This window comes from Phoenix dactylifera, chromosome 11, assembly GCF_051530095.1.
Source record: "Phoenix dactylifera cultivar Ajwa chromosome 11, Ajwa_hap1_PhDact_Kaust_v1.1, whole genome shotgun sequence".
In the NCBI taxonomy this organism is placed as follows: domain Eukaryota; kingdom Viridiplantae; phylum Streptophyta; class Magnoliopsida; order Arecales; family Arecaceae; genus Phoenix; species Phoenix dactylifera.
The window spans coordinates 23,038,056-23,060,265 of NC_143200.1; the positions used below are offsets into that span (position 1 = coordinate 23,038,056).

At 37.4% G+C, this 22,210-nt stretch overlaps 1 protein-coding gene across 8 annotated transcripts; it reads left to right on the plus strand.

Moving 5' to 3' along the window:
- The first annotated feature begins 2,043 nt into the window (after positions 1 to 2,043).
- LOC103706453 (adenylate kinase family protein) lies at positions 2,044 to 17,287 on the plus strand. 8 transcript variants are annotated; one of them, XR_015971361.2, is made up of 20 exons: positions 2,044 to 2,322; positions 2,397 to 2,501; positions 5,471 to 5,599; positions 5,680 to 5,814; positions 7,542 to 7,688; positions 9,416 to 9,490; positions 9,575 to 9,677; positions 9,823 to 9,863; positions 9,986 to 10,114; positions 10,368 to 10,403; positions 10,470 to 10,550; positions 10,659 to 10,797; positions 12,630 to 12,709; positions 12,799 to 12,864; positions 14,105 to 14,134; positions 14,222 to 14,348; positions 16,149 to 16,286; positions 16,402 to 16,431; positions 16,837 to 16,909; positions 17,046 to 17,287. XR_015971361.2 is itself a non-coding variant. In XM_088707305.2 (20 exons), exons 1-19 carry the CDS (start codon positions 2,107 to 2,109, stop codon positions 16,859 to 16,861), a joined length of 1,815 nt encoding a protein of 604 aa, XP_088563431.2. In that variant the 5' UTR covers positions 2,044 to 2,106; the 3' UTR covers positions 16,862 to 16,909; positions 17,046 to 17,287. The 8 variants fall into 8 exon arrangements, 4 of the variants coding, with proteins under 4 accessions (XP_088563431.2, XP_088563432.2, XP_089782281.1 ...); XR_015971359.2 differs by having other exon boundaries at positions 14,239 to 14,348; positions 16,837 to 16,921; XR_015971358.2 differs by having other exon boundaries at positions 14,239 to 14,348; positions 16,837 to 16,916.
- The last annotated feature ends 4,923 nt before the right edge of the window (positions 17,288 to 22,210 follow it).

Here is a 22,210-nt window from a genome sequence, read left to right on the forward strand (position 1 = left end):
TTCTATAGTATCAGTTCTACATGATTTTGTTTGGTGTACGGTTTCATTTAACATATTTTTTTCTGAAAAAATAATCACAAACCAAATCCCTGAATTAAAAACCAATAGATATGCAAAACAGAGTTATTTATTGTGGAGCAGACAAAGTATACCAGGGCCAGCGGCCAATGTTAAGAACAATATTTTGCGAACAATATTTTGAGATCAGCAACAAAAAAAATTCAGAATGACAGAGTTGTGTTAGAGGGAGACTCACGGACTTTGGCGGCTTGGATCGATGCTCTTTTACCATGGGTTGTTCTCAGTTAGCTTGTTTCAATCGAGACATGGGCAATCTCTCTCTCTCTCTCTCTCTCTGTGTGTCGGGGTGTGTGTGTGTGTGTCATCTTGTATTTAAGATGCATTCATTTGAGCTTTGGTTTCTCAAGAAGGCACATTTGTTTTTTTACTGAATCTGTTCTCAAGCATTTTCGCCGCTGGAAGGTCAGTCACAGTAGTTGGTAAGATGCGTAGGTCTTTGTTAGATCTCCTCTGTTCTGTTGAGAATCTTGATATCATTTTCAGTTAGACGGCATTTGAATGTGTAGGACATCCTAAGATTTGTATTTGAGTGACCAAAATTTGATTGATTTGTGGGGGTAAAGCTCTTATGCAATAATTGGTTGTGGAGGCGAATGACTTCATAGTACAATTAGGGCTCTCATGTGAAATGACTTCAAAGTACGCTTAGGGGTTAAAAGGGGTGGCATTGAGACTAGGTTCTGCCCATCAGCTAGCTTGCGATTTACTCGAGTCAAGTGTCCTTGAGTTTGAGTTCCATCGATCGATGGGACTTTGGTCACCATTACCAGTCCCTACCCGAGAAAGGACCATTCTGTCTGTGAAGCGGTCCCATCACCTGTATATTGATTAATTATACCAAATGCAGCTAAGAAACAGGCAGGGTTAAGAAAGCTTCATATGCTGCTCGTCGGTGGAGTTTGGGCATGTGACATTTGTTATCAGAGATCATAGTACTAGACTGATTGCTATGAAAGGAACGTTGTTTCACTGAGGCCTCGGCATTTGAGATGGAGCTCAGGACTGTCTAAGAAGGGCTATCTCATGGGCAACATGTGATGGAGGTTGACAGGATCATTTTGGAGGGCGATCCATTATTTTGATTAATCGCCTTCAGTCGGAGAGACGGAAAGAGGTGGAGCATCCGCTCTTGTACGATATGCGTCGGATGATGCGGAAGTGTCGGATCATTCAGGTTAGGCACGTCCTTTGAGAAGTGAACCAAGCTGCTGATTGGGTCGCCTCCTTCGCTGCTTAGCATTTCAAAGAGTTCCTATGGACCTAGCAGTTCTTAGTTCCTCCTACCTTTTGTAGCCTCCTGGACCCCTGGTTAGTGATATAGTTAGTTATGCTCATGTGAGGGTAGTTTGAGCACCCGACCCATCAAAAAAAAAAAGAAGGAAGCTTCATTTGTCAATTACCTATTTGATATGCATGGTAACTCTGATGACTTCTATTCGAGCCGAGTATCAATTTTTTAAAGATCACGTATGAGGTTTAGTTTTATATAAAATAATTAATAGAAGATGGATGGGGTGATACATATGATTGGATTTAAGAGTGAATAGCTTAAATTTTTAGGTTGAATTAGGTTGGAACTTTTATACCAAGCCTTCCTTCGTACTTAAATTTTTCATGGCTTTCCAATAACTAGTATTAGAACCAAAGAAATTAGGTACGTATTTATATATCCTGCTGATTTTATATGACACTGGTAACCAGGGATATTTAGAAATAACTTTTCCACAACATTTACGGCCTCGAGTCCAAAATATTTTGGAAAACTATCTAGAGTTCCCTAAATGATTTTTTTTTATCATTTATCAGTCCCTAATTATTAGTCAGCAATAAAAGGATTAGCCCCTGGTGTTTCATGGGCGTTGAAATCCCATAAAGTCGTCAAACGAATTGCCGACTTTGAAGACAAACCAACAATCCCGGATTATCATATTTCTGCTATATATATATATCAGCGGCGGGCACTCCACCTTCCGTCCCTCGTTCCCCTCCATCCAAAGAAGCCTCTGCTATCGCTTCCCTCCCAAAATGGCCACCTCCGGCGTGACCCAGTTAACTCCCGGAAACCGCCGCTACGCCTCTCTCATGCCGTCTCTTACCATTCGCCCTCCTTCCGCTTTCCTCTTCTCCTCTTCCGCCCCCTTATCATCATCATCATCTTCTTCTCTCTCCTCCTCTCTGGCTTCCTCTCGCTCCCTTAGAGTCGAATTCAGGACTTCTTGGAAGAGAAACCCTAAGCCTAAGGTCAGTTGCCGGAGGTTTCGCCCATTTCTTTTAGCTCTTCTTGAGATTTCTTGATGTTGTTGTAATTTGTTTAGCAGGCGCTGAGGGTGGATTGCTCGGCTCAGGAGCCGCTGAAGGTGATGATCTCTGGGGCTCCTGCGTCGGGGAAAGGCACTCAGTGTCAGATGATCGTCGAGAAGGTGGGTTCTTTTTATCCCCTTGTGTGCCTTCTTTTTCTCTTTATGCTGTTTTCTTGTGCACGTTAATGTCAAGAATCATATGATAATTTTTAAAGGAAGGTGATGCATAAAGATTTCCTTTCCTTTTTTTTTTTCCCCATTTTCGTCGTCGTTTTTGAGTAAGACTGGAAAAAGAAGCTATTTTTCCCCAGTAAAAGAGAACAAGAAACTGAACGCGGAAGCATAATCCAACATGAGGGATCAGCTGGACATGATAATGAGAGATTTGATGCTAAACCTTGTTTCACAATGGATAAAAGAGCATTGCAGGGGGAAGAAAAAGCAGCCAGGAAACTTGGCATGCCTCCTATGGTTGGAGGGTTGAGCGCAAAAAGGGAAAAATTTTTCTTGAACAAGAACATTGATATGGTAAGGAGTCTACCACCAGGGTTGATTTGGAAATGCACGGAGAGGGATCTTACACTCGCACACCCATAGACAAGGCCCTAGCTTCAACTCCTGCATTTGCAGTATATATCTTTGGTTGAACTGGTGTTGCCTGTACGCTTGAATTCTTAGGGGTTCTTGATCACTGACATCAGAAGGGGGGAATGAAGCTGAGAGAAGGGGCAAGTGAACAGAAGCACTGGAGTCCCCTCTATCTAGAGAGATGCGTTGTTGGGGCACTATATGCTCATTTTTTTTGTCTTGCAATCATAATTCCCCAACCCTCGTGTAGTGCTAAGGGCCTATGATATTTACATGTATTTATGTACGATGCTATCTTTCTGTTGGGTGATGCTCTAAACTCTAAAGGTGTAAATGCAAATCATCCCACAAATACCTGTTTTGGCAACTATTTTGGTTCGGGAGTAATGGAATCAGCTGTATGGTTTATTGTAAGCTGTTCCAACAACTTAACATTAAGACCAAAATTGGATATATGCTCCAATAAATTTCAGATCTGGACAAATGTGAATATTCTTCTTTTTTGAGTTATGATAGTTCAAAATGATGAGGTACAGAGTAATAGAAGGGCAACAAAAATTAAAGAGAAAACCTCTCAAAAGAATCTACTTTATTCTGCAAATAACTCCTCATGGACCCTTGTATACCAATGCTCAAACAAGACTAACATGTTGATTCCTGATCACAGAAAGGATCCCCTACTTACAATGGACAAAGAACTCAACATAATTCAACTCAAAATAGAACTTCTAATCAACATAAACACTCACTTTCCCAGCAAAAAGCTTCACAAAAATAGAACTATTCGCATTTGCATGGAAGGCTACATGGAAAGACATGGAAATCATTTAAAAAGACAAAATCAATGATACAGAACCTTTTCTAACTCAATCTAAACCTAATAAAGTAGGAGTTCTAGGCAGTAATCCTACTCTAAAAGTTAGTGAGAGAAGTGCTAGAAAAATTCATATAAAAACCTAAAGATTGAAGTTGAAATATAATTTTTTGCATTGTTAAGTTTTCAAAAATTCAATTGCATCAGTTGCTTTCATTAAACTTGTTCACAGTTTTGTTGCTTTCGCAAACTGCTCCACCTATTCAGGATTAGGTTCCCACTAATCTCTTTGCTGGAGATAGAATGTGCATTGGAAGTTTTTTGAGTGAAGCCAAAATGCTTTAGGTCCGTGATTGCAAATATCTGGTTTGTTTGGCCTAAACCTCTATATGTTGCCTTGATTCTGCACTCTGATTAACATCATAAGTCACTTAGTCTTTGAATAATACAATAGTAAAAGGGATCAAGAACTATTGTTTTACTATGAGACTATCATGGTGATGCAATTATGCAACTTAAAGGGGATTTACTTTTAGTAGTTAGTGCACCTTCAAATTTTAGCTTTTGCACCACTTTTGCCGGGACAAAATTCTCTATACTTCCTTATTAGAGAATACTTTAATCTGCTTTCCACTATAAGCCATTGTAATTTTTAAGGCACTTGGGCACTTTCAATCCATGTATTATCCTTTCAGTATCCTGGTCTCTCGCAACTAGATCGTTTACATACTGTTTGCTAATTTATGAGGCATGTTTTATCATCTTAAAAGTGAAAGGAGAAGGTGATGGCAATGAAGGATCTGGAATCTCGAACACAGCATGCTGCTCTTATAACTTGCACATTTTCTTTCATATCCTCCATAACAGCCTTGAGTTTTTTGTTGATTCCCTTGGCGAACTCTCTCAACTTGTTGTCCATGATTGTGTAGGATCTCATTGCTCTCATGATGCCTAGATGCAGCCCCTTATCATTAGAGTCAATAAGAAATTTGATACAAGCTAAAATATAAACTCTAGATTTGGATATATCTGAATATTCTATTTTTATTATAGTCAAAACAGCAAGAAAGAGAGTATAAAGGAAAAGAAGAAGAAGAAGCATTGAAATAATGGAGGATTAGAAGCATAGAGAGAAAAAAGATAGGAGTAAATGAGGGGAAGAAGTATTCAATTTCTGAACATCCTAGTAGAGGGAGCTTAAGGAATGAATGGTTTTCTTTAAATACAGCTCTAAGCGCGAACCATATGCCGGCACAATTGGAGAGTGCTTTCCGAAGTTAGAAACATTCATTAGGCTTCACTTCGGTGATCGGTATATAGTGGATGTGAGGACAATAGAGTTTCATGTCAAATCCCATGTTTATTACAAGGATGTAACCTTTTGACTTGCACTTCACTTTTCTATAAAATTGTACAACATGCATGGAAGGAGCTGAAATTCATTATTTCCATTATTTGAGTTTGTGTTCTTGAAGTCGTGGGTGGATATTTCTTATGGATAACTATTGTTTTCACTTGCAATTACTATATCTCGATTATATGCTAGATTACAGTAAAAATGTACTGGGATGACAATACTGATGCCACTTTTCGATTTTGCGTTCATGATTATGAGGCTCCATAAATGTATAGTTTCTGGCCTTCAAGTATAATTTGGTTAACATGATTTATGATTTGTACCTTCTAGTATGGATTGGTGCACATATCAACAGGAGATCTTCTAAGAGCTGAAGTATCACAAGGGACAGAAATTGGAAAGAAAGCAAAAGAATACATGGACAATGGCATGCTTGTTCCAGATGATATCATCACAGATGTATGTTATACTTCAATTATCCTGCATATTTTTCCTTTTCTGTTCCAATACTATTCTAATTAGTAGTTTCTTTCCCTTAGATGGTGATATCACGGCTATCACAACGTGATGTAAAAGAGAAAGGATGGCTTCTTGATGGGTATCCCAGGAGTCCTTCACAAGCACAGAGTCTTGAAAGGATCAAAATAAGACCAGACATATACATTGTACTAGATGTATGCCATTTAAATTCTTTTATTCACTATTCTTCTTCATTGTTATATTAAACCAGTCCTTTGAGCTCCTATGATCAAAGCATGCTAATGCTAGATAACTGTGTGCATATGTGTCTCAAAGCTTGTGTCTTCTGCTTCAATACTGATTTTGTCCTTCAGGTGTATGCTCATCTGCTTTACGTTTTAATATAGATTCTTTATCATGTTAAGGTTGTTCAAATATATGAAGGTGCTGTATATAATATACTCGATTGGAAAAAACAAAATATTCTTCTTTCCGTTCATTTTTAATTTCTGTTGGATATCACTAGTGGACCAATTAATAGTTTGGTCCATTCGTACACCTTAGTACATTTCCCCTTTTGCTTTGTTTCTATCATTGGGCCTATATTTCTGATTGGGATAAAATTATTGTGATTGCGCATTTGGGCTGCAATTACAAGGCTAAACTGATGGATGAGACCTATCACTGGCGATCAGCAATATAAGTCAGTATTTGAGCCTGAATCACTCACAAGTGGTTGCCCCCTTGTTAATTTTACTAGGCACCACCTGGCTAGCTAGAGAATGACTGGGAACTTTCCATGTACGCTCCCACATTGAATCTCGTCCTTTCCTTTTCTCTTAGCTTATATAAGTAAGAATTCTATCCCCACGATTCTTCTTGGAACCCTTTCTGTATCATGTTAGTGCTATATTCTTCATGAAACTACAACATAAGTTCAGAAATTGTAACATCTGCAAGGATACCCATAATGGGGCCGTGCCAAGAAGAAATATAAGAGATTGTTTCATTGCTATTGAGTTTCCCACATGTGATATCTTGATTCATCTGGCCTCTCTTTACATGCCTTTATACATAAAAGCTCTACATAGTGGTTCATATCTAGATGGTGATGAATTGTTGCTCTTTTTTCTTTTCTTTTCTTTCTTTTTTGGGAGATATAATGTCTTTAGGCAACTTTAGTCCTAGTTGGCTGGATACAAAGAAGGCTCAAGCCCGCAACTTTTTTATTTACATGACATGAACATGTGAGCCAAATTAATTGATTAATTGAAAGCCATAATGAAGAGGTGTCTGATGGAAGTTGAGTGGTTGTTTGTCATGCTTGTAAAGGTGCAAGTATTTGTTCAGATTACTTAGATAGCTAATTGACTTCGCAACAAATGCAATATAAGTAATTTGACCACTATGGAGATGCAGATCATATGCCACATGATATGATCCAAGCAGCTATAAAAGATGATATGTGTAGCTGGTGCAAACCAAGCAAACCATCGAGCTTGAAAGAGATAATATAGATCTTGGTATTTTTTGGTTGTAATGGATGCCCAGATTACTCACCACCCACCATATAAATTGTTACATGCATACATCAAAAGAATCAGTTATATCTTCAAACTTGTTGGTGCAATCTATCCTCTTACTTGATTAACATTGTTAAATGTTGATCTACACTCCTGGTCTCTTGGTATCTTATCTTTATTTGCTTCTCAAAGAATTCGAATTGCCAATTAACATAAAAAGAAGATAAGCATTTTGTTTCTCTTAATATAGATGCCCTTCATTTTTTTTTCTATTTATTAAAGCATAAATGTACATATAATTTTTACACGTTGAAAGCTAAGCATTTAGATTTACTCATGCTACCTTGATCCAACCTGGTAATTTGGCCCATGAACCCGATTAATTTGACTATTCACAAATCTTATCTGTTCACATTCAGGTTCCTGATGAAATTCTAATCGACAGATGTGTTGGAAGAAGGCTGGATCCTGTGACTGGCAAAATTTACCATCTTAAATACTCTCCTCCAGAAACAGAGGAAGTTTCTGCACGGCTTATAGCTCGTTCTGATGATACACAGGAAAGGGTAACTTTTTTCTGTTATTCTCATGCTTTTTTTCTTCTTGTTTTACTTTATTGTCTTTATAACAAAGATGGGAAACATGTTTTGTGTGCTTCTATAGATTTGTTGATGTAGCTGTGAGCCTGTGACCATTTGCATGAGCAAGTGCCATGCATGGTGCCAATTCAACAAGGAAAATAACCAAAATGAAAAAGCATTAATATACCTACATGACTTTTCATCAAATCAGCTTCTGCTCATCTTATGAGCTTGATCGATCTATCCGATAAAACCTAATCTCCCCGGTCAGCCATGAAGGGACAATAGATATTAAATTTTGTTAACTCCTAATGGCTTTCAAATGATTCATTGGATTTGGGTTTAGAAAATGCTGAAACATGAAATAAAGCTCCTTACATGTTTATATACATCCATAAACAGAGAGAGAAGATGAATCAGAACTATAAAATTATTCATTGTCTTTAAACACATTGATAAAACAAGCATCCAGGGCATACTGGTTGTAAAGCTACACCAATATTAAAATTGCAAACATATTCATTAAGATAACAACCATAATTTTATGTGGTAGAATTATGGATGTTATGGTTCTTCCATGGCTTAGTTACCCATGTAATTCCACTACATTACTATGAGAAGTATTTGCCTGTCAGAATAAGTTATACTTTATGAGACATAGTGGCTGCTCACTCCATGTTTGCATAAAAGGGTAGATATTTGGACATAAGATCACTCATGTTGGAAATCTACTCCAAGTTCTACTCTTCTATAACAATGATGGCTCATTGTATGCAATGATAGTAAGTACTACATGCTGCCCCCTTGCTGGTCACAGGCCAGCACAGTACAAAACTATATTGTGTCGTGCCATGCTATGCCGGTCATGTGTCTGCCCTCATTCCAGGGCTCATAATGAAGAAAAATGAGTCAGTGTCACCCCATATTAATCTTTAGATTACTCATACTGGAAATCTATTCCAAGTTCTACTCTTCTATATATGATGGCTTGTTGTATCCAATAATAGTAAGTACCACATTCTGCACCCTTGCTGGTCACTGGCCAGAACAGTACAAAACCATATTATGTCATGCCATGCTTTGCTGCTCATGTGCCTTCCCTCACTCCAGGGCTCATAAATAAGAAAAATGAGTCTGTGTCACTCCATATTAATCTTTGCTGGCCCGTGCGACTGGTACAGATTAATGCAGATAGACTGGCCTATGCGACTGGTACAGACTGATATGGATAGACTGGTAAGCATGTTATAATGGTACATACACCCTGTTTCTTGCCTATATCTTGTGAGGAAGGTATGCATGTTATGTCATTGACTGGCATGCACTTAATTCATGATTATATGTCGATGTAACTCAAACCTCTTGACTAATGGATAATACTCAAAATGGCGTAAGAAGATGGTTTACACTTAAAAATAATGAATTTGCCACACTCTGCAAGCATTGTAGATCGATTTTGTGCAATACAGAGTGAGTCTTTTTTTCCCTTTTATTTCTTCTTTTTCTGCTGAGCTTGGTAACATCATCATAATGAGGCATCTGCATCCTGCAATTCTGGGACAGGATTCGTATGAGGTCCTTTTGCCAACATTATATTGCAATTTTTATGTGTTAGCTTATGAATGTATATCCATCATCAAGAGTTTATTTAACATTTTTTCCTTCTGAATGTAGAATGCCATGTCTAACTATTGTTTCTTATATATGGCCAGGTCAAATTACGTCTTGAGACATACAAACGAAATGCTGTAGCTACCTTGCCAACATATCTGGACTTGTTAAGAAAGGTCATTGCATACTCTGGGTTACATTTATTTTGACAGGCATTTGAAGAATGGTTCTTTTTATTTTAATATTTTTCGAGGAAATAGGTAGATGGAAATCGCCCAAAAGAAATTGTATTTGGAGAAATAGACTCCCTATTACAGCAGGTTTATAATGCTGTAAATAACAAGAACTTGGACAAAATTAAAGGTCAGTATTTAGCAACTTTTTTCATGATATATTATTTTTTACTCGATTGGTACTGAAAGCACTTAAAGGTTCATACCACTTGTTATCGCCACACAAGTATAAAATTCTTATGCTTCATTTTTCTTTGCTCTTTATCTATTTCCAGGAAAACTGGTTACCAATCTGAAAATGACAACTTCAAACAAGGTGTGCACCAAATTGTTACTTTACATCTACTGATTGCTGTTTGAATATAATTAGTAAATATTGTCATATGTTAAAATATCAACCTAGTTGCGATATATCTTGTATTATAAATTCTTTCCCAGGATAATTGGCGAGGGATTCCTACTCGATTGAATAATATTCCACACTCAAAGGAAATAAGGGAATATTTCTATTATGATGTGCTACAAGCTACACAGAAGGCCATAGAAGATAAAAGAAGCCGGTTAAAGGTCAAGAACTTGAATTTATTCTTCTTTTTAATTTTAAACTGTTAATAGCAGTCCCATCATCAAATTGTAAGTATTTTTCTTAAGCAAATTTATGAAATATATTAAGATCCTTAGCATTATATACATCTTTACCTGAAAGCTTGTTATCTTCTTGCATTGTTTTTTCAATCTATATCTGAACTTCTTGAATCAGTATTTTCTCTCTGAAAACTAAGTTGGGGTCATAGGTCTTACTGATTTACCAGATTCGCAGGTGGAGATCAACATTCCTGAACTTAACCCGGAAATGGTAAGGGATCATTTTCCCCCTTCATATCAAACCTATGCAGTAACTTACAGCTCCTGTCATGTTTAGGATGTCTACCGAATAGGTACCCTTATGGAACTTGTACGAACTCTTGCCCTTTCATTTGCTGACGATGGAAAACGTGTCAAGGTAAATCATCTCTGCTGCATACAAGCTTTTCTTCATCTGAGGTTTTTTTGTGTAATATCATGGGGAGCGAATTATTATTGGTGAAGTTTTTTCCCTTTTTTTAAGTAGGTTTGTATCCAAGGGTCTATGGGGGAAGGTGCACTTGCTGGTATGCCATTGCAGCTTGCTGGAAGCCGAAAAATTTTGGAATTTATGGATTGGGGCGACCATGGTGCTAAAGGCACCTTTATTAACATTGGCTCCATAGGTCTGTGATTGAAAACCTTACACAGCTGCACCTTTTTCTACAATTATAATCCTCCTCTTCTTACACCTCACGAAGTTGTTCTTTAATGCACTGCAGTATACATGTAATAAAATTATAAATTATCAGATGTTAGTGGACATAAAGTAACTTCCAAGGCTCACAAGGGAGGGAAAACTGTGACAATAGAAATATAAGGAACATATTTACAAAGAAATCAGCATTAACTGGACCAGAAAGGACGTTATGTAGACCGTCTTCAGCAATAGCCAACAAATAGACCAGCCAGCAGCCTCACACACAAGCCCTGCACTCTCTCTCTTTCTCTCTCTCTTGTTAGAGTCATAATCGATGCTAAACCGGCAATCCATCTGATGCATAGAAGGTTATCGTTCTTAATTTCTTATTATTGCATTTATGTCATCCTTTGAATCATCTTCTGTTTAATTCCGGAGAGTCTACAAAACCACCTAGAGAAACAACTTCCAAGTTTCATCTATTGCTTTTTCGTCACCAATTATCCATCCTTCTGCTCTATGTATCTTTTTATGTAATTTCTACAAAAAAAGCTGTCAAAAATTTTGTCAGCGATACTGAGTCCATATCAAAACCACATAACCTGAATCAGAAGTAGTTTCAAACATCAACTTAGCATCGACACGCGGACCGTGCCCTAAACCAATACTTGGGACTGTGCCGTATACCGACACTCGTGATTGTGCCCTATGCCGACATATAGGACCGTGGGATGCCCCACCATCCCACCAGTATTTAAAACCTTAAATCTGGAATTCATTAGGTTCAGTTGTTGTCTTGTCAAAACTTTCTATATTATGTATTCCAGTTTTGGATGCTCTTAATAAATTGCTCCAGACTCCTTTCTTGTTGATGTTATTACTTTAAACAATGTTATCTTCCTGATTCTACATTTCTGCTCAGATGTATATACTAAATACAGCTCATGCTTTCAGCTATGCAGATGTGAGAAAGTGATGCTTTCTCTCTACTTTTTTTAAGATATAAGTGTAGAGGTGAATAAATTATTATTGTTATGTTTTGATGAGATATTGAAAGCTGGTCTCTTTCTTTTTTCATTATTTGAGTAAATTGATTTGCGACTGCATTTATTATGACCATAATTATCATTAGACTTTTTATTTTGGGGAACTTAATACCTGATCCTTTCTTTTGACTGGACTTTAACACATGGTCCCTTGACCATTATCATTTAATTTTTAGTCCAGCACACACTTACACATATATTATACATACTTATTACTAGTTCTTGCACACAGTTATATTCTCCACATACACGGTTACATTGTCGCTGCACACACTCATATTTGTGTGTACATAGTTATTCGTAACTACGTATGTGTTGGAGAATTAGTGCGTACAGCCATTAGGGACCGGGAATTAAACAAACTTTAAAACTTCGGGCAGGTGTTAAAAGTCCCAGCCAACAAGGACTAAATGTTATGTCTGGTCAATGGAGGGCCAGCTATCAATTTACTGTTTTATTTTTGTTAGAGTCAAGTTCGTGTCAGATAGAAAAACTTAGGAAGTATTTTTGAATTGTGATTCACACACATAGAGATACATCCCTCAGTCATCAGTTGCCCACCGTTACAAATTCTGGGCTCTGCCTGTAATAATGCGAGCAGTGCAGAGTTTCTCTTGCCCATAATTCATTACTGTTTAACCATGCGAAATCTATGAACTGCTGGAATCTAGATATGCTGTTGTCTACTGTATTTTATTTTTCCATTTTTATATGCCTATTTTGGTTAGACATGATTAATAGTTGGGTTTACAAATCCTCTGTTATATCATAGGTCCTAGAGAGGTCGATGAACAAGATGATATATTTATTCTAGTGGCTCCCCAAAATGCTGTTGGGAACTGTATAATTGATGTGAGGAACTTGTAAAAAAATGTTGCATATATCTATAGTTTGAAAAAATATTTTGCTTTCTTTCACTAAGCGTGGAGTTGGATGTGCAGGATCTTAGAGCGATGACAGATGCAGCTGGTAACCGTCCTGTTATCCTTGTTAATCCTCGCCTAAAGGTTGTTTACAGTTTTTCTTGGTTTTCTCTTAGTAGGTCTTCACCAAGCAGATAGGATCCATCAACTTATCTTGCACAAAATATTTTAGCATGTAGTATACACATGGTTTGCGCTTATCTTTCAAGTCTTGTTGTCTTTTACTGTCAAAACCTACTTAAGCCAGTAACTTAGAGGATCTTGACATCAAATGAAAATGACTTTTAAAGATACAACTAAGATCCTGTTATGAAATTTTTGAAGAATTTTAAATTCTAATTGGGAAAATAGTTATATTATTCTAGGTACATGTTCTACATCTTAGAAGACTGTGCTAATGTAATTATTTTCAAGCATGGCTTTTACATTTTTCTTAAGTATATATGCTGGGAGATCTTGATCATTTCTTAGTTTACAAGCCTTTATTACCTGAAATTAAGGTTCAAATACCATGGGACAGGGCTGTCTTAGCAAGATTCGCCGTCTAGATACTGGATCTTTAACCGGAGCCACACTAGCACTGCATCAGTACGGTACCGTACGGTACGAAATTTTTTTGATATACCGAGTGTCGGTACGTCTTCCATACTAGATACTGGTACCGAACCGGTATGGTACGGTACGCTCCGTACCGTCCGATTCGGACCGGTACGGCGAACCATGCATCTTAGTTTTTCTATGGAACAGGATGCCCCATGTCCGGACACTTGGGACAGTGGATGGCCCATCCCATCATGTCCATTTCCTGACTTGTCCCATACCGATGCTTGGGAAGGCGCCATATACCAACATTCGGGATGGAGGGATGCCCCGTTGTTCCACTGGTTTTTGTAACCTTGCTTATAACCTTGCTATGCTGTCTTTTACCAGAGCAGGTAATTCTTCCTAGTCACATTACATTCCATCCACATGGTTATCATCATTTCATTTATTTCTGACTAAAAATGCTTCTGAGTGGAAACAAACATGTGCAGTCCTTTTTATGTTGCTGTTCCATCAGCTTAGTGCTTAGGAAAGGTGTAGCATGATTCTGTTTTTAAGATTGAAGATGTCCTTGAGTAATGCATAAATCTGGTTCTATGTCTGTGCGCTGTACCACTTTTCAACGTAAACTGCTTCCTATAATTGAATAGGAGTATCTCTGTGCACATGCTCAACAAATCTGTTATAGTTTCCTTGAGATGGTTTTGGACTGTATCAAACAGGTGATGCAGTTGCCTATATTTCTAATTTTTCTTCATGCTCTGATATTTTATGCTTTCAGGATTTGCCGGGATCAAGTGGCATAATGCAAGTAAGTTTGACCTTTCCTGTGCTATGATGCAATCTACTTTTGGTTGATTCAGATATGCTGCCATCCACAAATTTACTTACTAAGCAGAACCTTGAACATTGAAGACAATGGGAAGGGACAAGAGACTGGAGTATGCTGCATCATTTGAAAACTGTTACTCCTTTCGGCTTCTATATTATGCAGGCACACAATACCCAATTATGGGTGCTCTGAGGTTAGTTCATTAAAAATGTTTTGAATCTTCTGTATTGGATAAAGTTTTAGTTCACACATGGATGATGCTTGCTAGATCAGATATGATTAGTCGAACAATCTCTAACTCACACATGGATGATGCTAGACTTAAAACTTTTAAACTTTTAAAAATACTGATATATTTATTTATTTTTTTTAAAAAAAATCCAGTAACCCTCTCCATCATATGAAACATCTAAAAAAATGAATAATTTTTTCCATGACCAAATTTGTTGTTCTGAAAAAAATGAAATAGTATGCCTCTACATCTGATTTTAGACAACAGCCAAAGTAATGAAACAAAAGAGTAAATAATAGAAATATATGAGTAAACTATGAAGCAAATTGAAGAATATGTAATATTATATACATCATCGCTAAGGGTTATAAATGGAGAACTAATATTAAGAGTAATCATCGAACATAAGGTTTGCCAATTCTTTCAAAGTCAGGCATATTTATCACTGTAACCATAACCAATCAAGCCTTATCCCAACTACTGCATCTTCATTCACCAAGACTTCCTATGTGTGGCCATCTTTGATGTAATTTCAAGCTTTTCCATATTTTTTCTACAATCTCCACCTATGTCACTTTAGACCTTCCCCTCCTTCTACGCCTTCGATAAAAATTGGAGTAGCTCTTCTTACTAGTGCTCCTCAGTTCTTCATTGCCTATACCCAAACTATCTAAATTGATTTTTCCTTCTTCTCCTCTTCCTCCTTTTTCTCCTTTCCTCCAACTTCACCCCCCTCCTCCCGCTTCACTTACCTGCTCTGCTGCTTCTTCTTTTTTGCTTTTTTTGTTATTTTTGCCTGCTGGTGTTCTCCTCCTCCTGTTTGCTATTTGTTGCTGCTTTTTTTCTCCTTGCTGGCTTGTAGCTGCTGCTGCTGCTTCTTCTCTGTTTGCTTCCTTTTTTTTTTTTGCCTGCTTGCCTGCTGCATCTTTTCTCCCTTGTTAATGGCTCAAGGTTTAGGGTTTAGGGTTTAGGATTTATGCAATCCTAAATAATGAAACTTATCTCTTTGTGGTAAATCTTGCTTATCAGTCTTAATAGGAACCTATCTTCATCTCTGTTTTCACTAAAATTTCATTCTGTTTACTTTGTCTTTGTTCAACTGATTTTTAAGCTTTTGTCCTCCCTAAAGCTTTCATCCATAAATCTAATTTAGCATTTAATCTACTTTTCTCATCAACCAACACTTTATCATCTATAAGTAGCATCCACCAAGGCGTCTTTCTGAATATTAGCATATATATCAGTGTATTTATATGAAGGATTGCAAACTTTTGTAAGATGTTCATATTGATAACCATACTAACTATGTTGGACCTTCAATTCCTTAAAATTGCATTGTCCTGTACACTGTCAAAATTATTGTTGTGTGGGCATGGGGCCATATCTCATTTATCAGCAATTTGATATGCTTACTCAAGTCACTTATCCAGCCTACCATGTTATAAAACATAATGAAGAAACCTGTGTTATCATGTAAGGGTTGACTATATGGATCTCATTTCCCCCTTGTCCAATCTGAGGCATCCATAAACAAGATGCCATCTTGTATCTCCTTACTTTCTCCATCTGTTGTGACACCTGTAACATTTTTGATTTGCAACGGTTAAATTGTAATCAGAAACAAGTTTGATGGAGCATTCTCCCTCTCCTCTCCTTTAATTCTTGCTTCTAAAAATTACCAGATCAAGTAGATCTAAATTCAACAATATATGTCATAATTATAACAGTTTCATGCTAGCATTGTTGTACTCTTGATTGTAGGATGACTTACCCACATCGTTACGAACTGTACAAGAGGGTCGATGAGCCATCTGGAAAGGAGAAATATGTCATCATAGCTACATTCCCAGAAAAACCAACAGGCGATGAAATTAATGATGCTTTCCTAGGAAAACCAAGGTAAGACATGCTAATAGGTCGGATGTAATTTGTATTGTAAGTTGTTTCCATGTTAGAGTACTCTTTGGTGCTTGAAAACATAGTATAAATTGCTTTGTTCTTGATATGATTGCAGAAACAAAGAGAAAACAACTTCTGGACTCTGGTATGACATATCCCATCTTCTGAACATTTGGAGTATCTATTACCATGGTCTGCTATATTGACCTGTACCGATCGTACCATACCATACCGGTATGGTATCTACGGTGTTAACGTTCGGTTCGGTATATGAGCTGAACCGATCCATGCAGGTCCAAACTGAGCGAAGCCGACCCATACCACCAAGTACCGGCCCATGCCATCTGGTTTTGGGTAGTACCATGTCTGGGAGAAAAAGTATTAAGAAATTTGTCTGGGCACGAGATGCATACTGTACCGCATGAACTGTATTGTACCAAACCAGTGATGTACTAGTACAGTTCTCGGTACCGGTTTTGCAGGCCTTGATCTAGACTTTAAAAATTTGAATATATCCTGCTTATGTAATATCTTTTTCCTACTTTTCTAGGGGTTTCTTGAGCAGTATTCTGTGAGCAAGAAAGAGATTCCTCTTAACACCGTGCAACTCAGATGCATATGCTGTGAGTGGTAGTGTAAACCCTATTAACCTTTCATTTCATGAATGATCATCATTTAAGTTTCTTCTATTTCCTTTCTCATTTTCTTCCAAGTTTACTTCCTCAAATTAAATTCCTGAAATGTATGCCTATTGATCAGGTAAATGGGCTGATGAACAGACATTATCTTATTCTGTTTCCAGATTTTCTCCTTTGGAAAATTTATGAAGGGATCCTCCCATAATTATGTAAATTTGTATTTTAACCCATCTAGATCTTTCTTGAAAAAGCTACGATGAGGTAGGAGGGATTGTATTGTCGTTAGGGAGGAAAAAGGATTGTATTGTACTTTATTTGTAATGTTTCTGTTTGATGCTAATGCAGCTTAGCTGTTTTTTCCAATGTAAGTGGGTGCTTGTATTAGGTTCAACTTTTTTTGTGGCTGCCTACATAAGTAGTTTGCAATGGTGCATTTGGATTTAAGAATTAATGTGGAGAGCACATATTAAAAAAAAAACTTAACCTTGTTATCTCTTTGTGATTCAATTAGAGAAAAGAAAGATTTTTTTCAACTTGCTCAACTCGAATCTCTCAAAAGAAAATTAGAAAAAGATGAAGGAATCTCGAAAGTAGAGCTTTAAGTCTTCTTTTTTTCATTGATCCTCCTACACTTCTTAAAATGAGGTACATAGCCCTTATTTATAATATTAATGAGGTTTTTTTTCGCAATTTTGGTTAGATTCCTTTTCTATTTTCTAGTTTGGCGAATAATTTGTACTCCTTTTTGGCTAGGAAATAATTTGTGCTCTTTGAATATGGTCATAATTGAACTTCGGTGTTTTCAGCACAAAAAAAAAAAAAAAAAAAAAAAACTTTGGTGCTTGACCTTTACCTCGTACTCATCTATATCAATGCAATCCACTGATTACAAGACAGAAACAAAAGCTATTCCCATGAGACTTCTTACATTTGATTGAACCATACATATAACTTGGTGCTTGTAAAAAACACTTTTCTCCTAGTTTTCTCTCATGTCCTGGCCAAGTGACTGCATGTTTAAGGCGAACGTCTATCGAATTTATGTTTGATATTAAGGTGGGGATTGCGAGATATAAATAATCATCTGGTTTGATAGTTTGGATTTTATGAATTTAAGTTAATTAAGATAATAAGCTGAAAGTTTTATGATAAATTAATTAAGATGTCTGATATTGATGTAAACTGGCATCTCCCAAGGAAATCCCAGTCGGCTGTCGTGTGCGATTCATCGACCTAATTCGCTGTTCCCTGTCCATTCTTTTTCAGCCAATTCCGATCGGTGGTCACGAGTGAGGCCCGTCGCTTTCGGTCCCGCATGCTCTTCCCATGGGACGGGACCACTGTCCTTCTGCTCCCCCCTCATCTCCATGTAAAAACATCTATAAAGAGGATCATGAACCAGTCTTGAAATAAAGGAGGCGTACCTGGATCCATTGAAAGACTGAACGATCAAAGCTTCCTCTCCTTTCTGGATGATCAAATCCTTGTTCGTATCTCCCTCTTGGCCCCTGTTCGAACACACGGTGATGGAGACCGGTTTTTTTCTTTTTTTTTTTGGTTCGCATGATAGGCAGAGGGTGAGACCCGTTATGTTATCCTACCATCAAGGATAATGCTTCCACTTCTCACGGGATCGTAACTGACCACGATGTGGTCATGTGGGTCAAAACCCAACATTCTCCCACTTGACCCATATGACCATACTTTAGTTAGAAATGATATAAACATTAGGCGCGCATCATTCTAATCCATAGTCAATTGGGTCATCATAATACCATAATTAAACAACTTACTAATGCGAGTCAAGGCGGTTCCACATCAATATAATGACATAGTTCCTTCCAAGTACTACAACACTAGCAAATTATTTAACCATAGTCCATAAATGAGAAGTATCTTTAATGGTCAAACATTATGTCTTTGTCAGAGACAATTCCTGTAATCATACATTCAAAACCATACATGTACATATATTTGAAGAACAGGAAAATCAGAAACATAATCAATTATATCTAAGTGTCAAAGAAATAAACATAATACAATCCTCAACTAATATCATGGATTACAACTAAGACCCATTCTTTCAACATGCTCTTTAAAAGTCTTCGGTTGTAAACCTTTTGTCAAAGGATCTGCAATCATGAGCTCTGTCCTCATATTTTCTATAGACACATTTTGTTTCTGAATTTCCTCCTTGACAACAAAATATTTAAGCTCAATGTGCTTGGCACCATTAGAATATTTGTCGTTTCTGGAGAAATGGACGGCTGCAGTATTGTCACAAAAGATTCTCAGCGGCCTGGCAATAGAGTCGACAATCCCAAGTCCCGAGATAAAGTTACGCAGCCACAAACTATGAACCGTGGCCTCAAAGCATGCCACAAATTCTGCTTCCATGGTGGACGAAGCAGTGCTTGTCTGTTTGGCACTTTTCCATGAGATTGCTCCTCCAGCTAATAGGAACAAATAGCCAAACGTTGACTTTCTACTATCCACACATCCAGCAAAGTCTGAATCCGAATAGCCAATCACCTCAAGGCTATCTGACTTTCTATATGTAAGCATGTAATTCTTTGTTCCTTGCAAGTATCTCATCACCTTCTTTGCAGCTTTCCAGTGATCCATCCCTGGATTACTTTGGTATCTTCCTAGCATTCCAACTGCAAAACTGATGTCCGGTCTGGTACAGGTCTGAGCGTACATCAAGCTACCAACTGCAGAAGCATAAGGTATATTTTCCATCTGCTTACGTTCCAATTCATTCTGTGGGCATTGCATGAGACTAAATTTATCCCCTTTCTGAATTGGAACAACACTGGCTGAACAATTCTCCATACCAAATCTCTCTAGAACTCTGTCTATATATGCCTTTTGAGACAACCCTAACAATCCACGTGATCGATCACGAAATATTTCAATGCCTATCACGTAGGTTGCCTCATTCATATCTTTCATTTCAAAGTTCTTTGAGAGAAAAACCTTAGTTTCATACAATAAGCCAAGATCACTACTGGCAAGCAATATGTCATCAACATATAGGACCAAAAAGATAAACTTGCTCCCACTGACCTTCAGGTATATACACCGATCAACAGTGTTTTCCTTAAAACCGAAGGAAATGATGGTATCATTGAACTTGCGATACCATTGTCGGGAAGCTTGTTTAAGACCATATATTGACTTCTTTAATTTGCAAACCATGTGTTCTTTTTCCTTTAATAGAAAACCTTCGGGCTGGTCCATATAGACTTCTTCATCTAAATTCCCATTCAGAAAAGCAGTTTTTACATCCATTTGGTGCAACTCTAAATCATAATGTGCAACCAAAGCCATAATAATTCTAAATGAGTCCTTTTTAGATACAGGAGAAAAGGTCTCTTTATAATCAATGCCTCCTTTCTGAGTGAAACCTTTGGCCACCAGTCTGGCTTTATGTCGTTCAACATTACCCTTTGAGTCGAGCTTGGTCTTAAAGACCCACTTACACCCAACTGTCTTACAACCTTCGGGCAAATCAACGACATCCCAGACTTCATTCTGATCCATTGATTTCAACTCATCTTTCATGGCATCAATCCATTTAATAGAATCAATACTTTCTATGGCTTGTTTAAAAGAAACCGGATCTTTTCTTGTCCCTATATCAAAATCAAATTCTTGTAGATAAACCATATAATCATTCGGAATGGCAGATCTCCTTTCTCTTTGAGATCTCCTTAATGTCATCCCTTGTGGTTCTTCTACAACTTGTTCAGTGGTGATAACTTCATTATGGAGTGTTTGATCATTAATTTGTTGTTCATTGTTATTAAACTGTGTGACAACTGTAGGAACAACAATTTTCTTAGAAGTCATGGGTAAAGGGACTTGCACCCTAACTTCTTGAATTTTCACATTTTGTGGTTTATCACTCCCACTGGTTTCACCATTCTCAATGAATTTGACATTACCGGTCTCTATAATTCTTGTACTATGGTTAGGACAGTAAATCCTATACCCTTTGGATTTTTCGGGATAACCTATAAAGTATCCACTAATCGTTCTAAAATCCAATTTCTTTTCATGTGGATTATAAATTCTGGCCTCCGCCGGACAACCCCAAACATGCAGGTGTCTTAAACTCGGTTTCCTTCCTGTCCATAACTCAAAAGGAGTTTTTGGAACTGCCTTACTAGGAACCCGGTTTAATATGTATACAGCGGTCTTAAGGGCTTCCATCCACAACGACATGGGTAACGGAAAATTACTTAACATACTCCTAACCATATCCATAAGAGTACGATTACGCCTTTCAGCTACTCCATTCTGCTGTGGCGTTCCCGGCATAGTGTATTGAGCACGTATGCCATGCTTTTCTAAGAGTTTAGCAAATGGGCCAGGGTGTTGTCCTGTTTCATCATACCTACCATAATATTCACCACCTCTATCAGACCTGACAATTTTCACCTTTCTATCTAATTGTCTTTCAACCTCAGTAATGTATACCTCTAGGACATCCACTGCCTGAGATTTTTCATGCAACAAATAGACATAACCATAACGTGAAAAATCATCAATAAAGGTGATAAAATACTTCTCTCCACCAAATGATGGGGAGTCAAAAGGCCCACAAATGTCTGTATGGATAATTTCAAGAAGTTCTTCACTTCTTGTGGCAACTTTCTTTGTGTGTTTGGTTTGCTTTCCCTTAATGCAGTCTACACACATACCGAGATCAGTAAAGTCTAAGTTTGACAAAATCCCATCCTTTACTAATCTCTCTAATCTTTCTTTGGATATATGACCCAATCTTTTATGCCACAAGTTAGAAGATTTTTCATTTATCAGGTTTCGTTTAATTCCAACATTATGATGCAAGGTCATAAGAGTTTCAGCAAAATGATTATCAAGATTTACTTTATATAAACCATCACACAAGACACCAGAACCAATGAAGAGATTGTCTTTGAAAAGACGCAAACTACCATTCCCAATTTTAAAGAAATATCCTTCAACATCAAGTTTAGAAACAGAAATTAAATTTCTAGAAATAGAGGGAACATAAAGAGTCTGAAGCAAATCTAAATGACAACCAGTATTTAAAAACAAACGATAGGTTCCAACAGCAGTTACTGGAACTCTAACCCCATTCCCCAAAAAGATAAAACTTTCATTTGGATCTTGCATCTGGGTTGTAAGGAATCCCTGCATCGTATTTGAAACATGAACATTAGAACCTGAGTCAAACCACCAAGTATTAGAAGGAACTTCAGTAAGGTTTGATTCAAAACATACATAAGCCAAATG

Excerpts from the sequence above, each read along its gene's own strand:
- LOC103706453 (XM_089926155.1), top strand. The coding sequence starts at position 2,107 with ATGGCCACCTCCGGCGTGACCCAGTTAACTCCCGGAAACCGCCGCTAC. Across the intron at positions 5,600-5,679 it reads CAGATGATATCATCACAGAT|ATGGTGATATCACGGCTATC; the intron begins GTATGTTATACT and ends TCTTTCCCTTAG. Across the intron at positions 10,798-12,629 it reads TATTAACATTGGCTCCATAG|GTCCTAGAGAGGTCGATGAA; the intron begins GTCTGTGATTGA and ends GTTATATCATAG.